The sequence below is a fragment of the Mastomys coucha genome, unplaced genomic scaffold, assembly GCF_008632895.1.
Source record: "Mastomys coucha isolate ucsf_1 unplaced genomic scaffold, UCSF_Mcou_1 pScaffold18, whole genome shotgun sequence".
Lineage (NCBI taxonomy): Eukaryota > Metazoa > Chordata > Mammalia > Rodentia > Muridae > Mastomys > Mastomys coucha.
This window is the reverse complement of record NW_022196900.1, coordinates 13,676,282-13,678,363: the sequence shown is the minus strand read 5'-3', so window position 1 is coordinate 13,678,363 and position 2,082 is coordinate 13,676,282. Positions and strand designations below refer to the sequence as shown.

The window sequence follows — 2,082 nt, the reverse complement described above, 5'->3', positions numbered from 1 at the left end:
TCTATAAAATTGTAAAGAATTATTATTCTTGAATCTCTCAAGATTTCTATGCCAGCCTGTATAATATGGCAACATGAAGTGGATTTAAATTAGAAGAAAGACAGAAGCACCAGCTCTGTGTTCATTTAAGTTTTTCATTATTGCTATTGTTAAGTTTTTTTAAAGAAGTAGATTGTCAAAATGAACTCCTGTTCTGCAGAATAAAAGAATGTAATGTTCATGCTTTGCCCAGATTCTCTATCACATTTTTGTGGATCTGGTCTGTGTAATGGTCTTGTCATAAGAATAATCACACAAGATGCTAAGAGTGGGCTAAAATATGAAGATAACAGCTATGCTTTTGATTTGATGCTAAATTTTAGCTTATACCACTTAATTTTTTGAGAGTAAATGAGGGTAATATGCACCTAAAAGGATTAATAGTGTATGCAACATCAAGCATAAAAAGAAATATCATTCAAAAAATAAAATTTGTTATAAAATTTTGACTATTATCAGCCACTGACTCAGAATTACAGTTTTTTTTTAAATAGAATTTTGTTTTGCCTTCTATATTGCTAGCTTACTAGAGCAGATGAAATGAAGAAGTTGGGTGAAAGCATCAATTTAGGAATGTATTCTCAACAATAAAAAGTATTGCTTTTGAATGTGCATCTGATATGGCTAGATAGTCATATGGTGGCAATAGGCATGCATACTTCCAACATACTTAATTTCACTATATTCAATAACATACATTATTGGGGTATCAATGCCAGAGATTAAGAAATGAACCCTTTTTAATACATAAAAAATTATTTTTCAGGTGCTTTGTACCATTTGTTTTCGGGGCAGTAGATATGTACTATGGTAAATCTTCTAATGATGGCTGGCCATGAATGACATGGATAAAAACAACCAGACGTCTGTTTCTGAATTCCTTCTTTTGGGTCTTTCTGGATACCCAAAAACTGAGATAATTTACTTTGTTATTGTTCTGGTTATGTACCTAGTGATTCTAACTGGCAATGGTGTTCTGATCATAGCAGGCATCTTTGATTCCCATCTTCACACGCCCATGTACTTCTTCCTGGGCAACCTCTCTTTCCTGGATATCTGCTACACAACATCTTCTGTCCCTTCAACACTGGTAAGCCTAATTTCAAAGAAAAGAAACATTTCTTTCTCTGGTTGTGCAGTGCAGATGTTCTTTGGATTTGCAATGGGATCAACAGAATGTTTGCTTCTTGGCATGATGGCTTTTGATCGCTACGTGGCCATCTGCAACCCTCTGAGATACTCCATCATCATGAGCAAAGAAGTGTATGTATCCATGGCATCTGCATCATGGTTCTCTGGTAGCATCAATTCAGTTGTGCAAACATCCCTTGCCATGCGGCTGCCTTTCTGTGGGAATAATGTTATTAATCATTTTACATGTGAGGTCTTAGCTGTCCTCAAGCTAGCATGTGCGGATATATCTCTCAATATCATCACCATGGTGATATCAAATATGGCTTTCCTGGTTCTTCCTCTACTAGTCATCTTTTTCTCCTACCTGTTTATCCTCCATACAATCTTGAGAATGAATTCAGCCACAGGAAGACGCAAGGCATTTTCTACCTGCTCTGCCCACCTGACTGTGGTGGTCATATTTTATGGAACTATATTCTCAATGTATGCAAAACCCAAGTCTCAAGATCTGACTGGGGAAGACAAATTCCAAACTTCAGATAAGATCATTTCTTTATTTTATGGAGTAGTTACCCCCATGCTGAATCCAATCATCTACAGCTTGAGAAATAAAGATGTTAAAGCTGCTGTAAAATACATTCTGAAACAAAAATACATTCCATAAAGACGTCAACAAACCTAAAGGAAGGAAAATTCAGAGATTGTTCCACCTGAGAATCCTTCCCATATTCAATCATCAAATCTAGACATTATTGTGGATGCCAGGAAGTGCTTGCTGAAAGGAGCCTGATATAGATGTCTCTTGAGAGACTCTGACAGTACCTGACTAATACCCAAGTAGAGGCTCACAGTCATCCATTGAACTGAGTACAGGGTCCCCAATGAAGGAGCTAGAGAAAGGACCCAAGG

General features: G+C 36.7%; 1 protein-coding gene across 1 annotated transcript; it reads left to right on the top strand.

The window, feature by feature from the left end:
* The first annotated feature begins 828 nt into the window (after positions 1–828).
* LOC116095319 (olfactory receptor 13C3) lies at positions 829–1,849 on the top strand. The gene has a single exon (XM_031376767.1). It carries the CDS (start codon positions 875–877, stop codon positions 1,835–1,837), a length of 963 nt encoding a protein of 320 aa, XP_031232627.1. The 5' UTR covers positions 829–874; the 3' UTR covers positions 1,838–1,849.
* Positions 1,850–2,082: the final 233 nt, after the last annotated feature.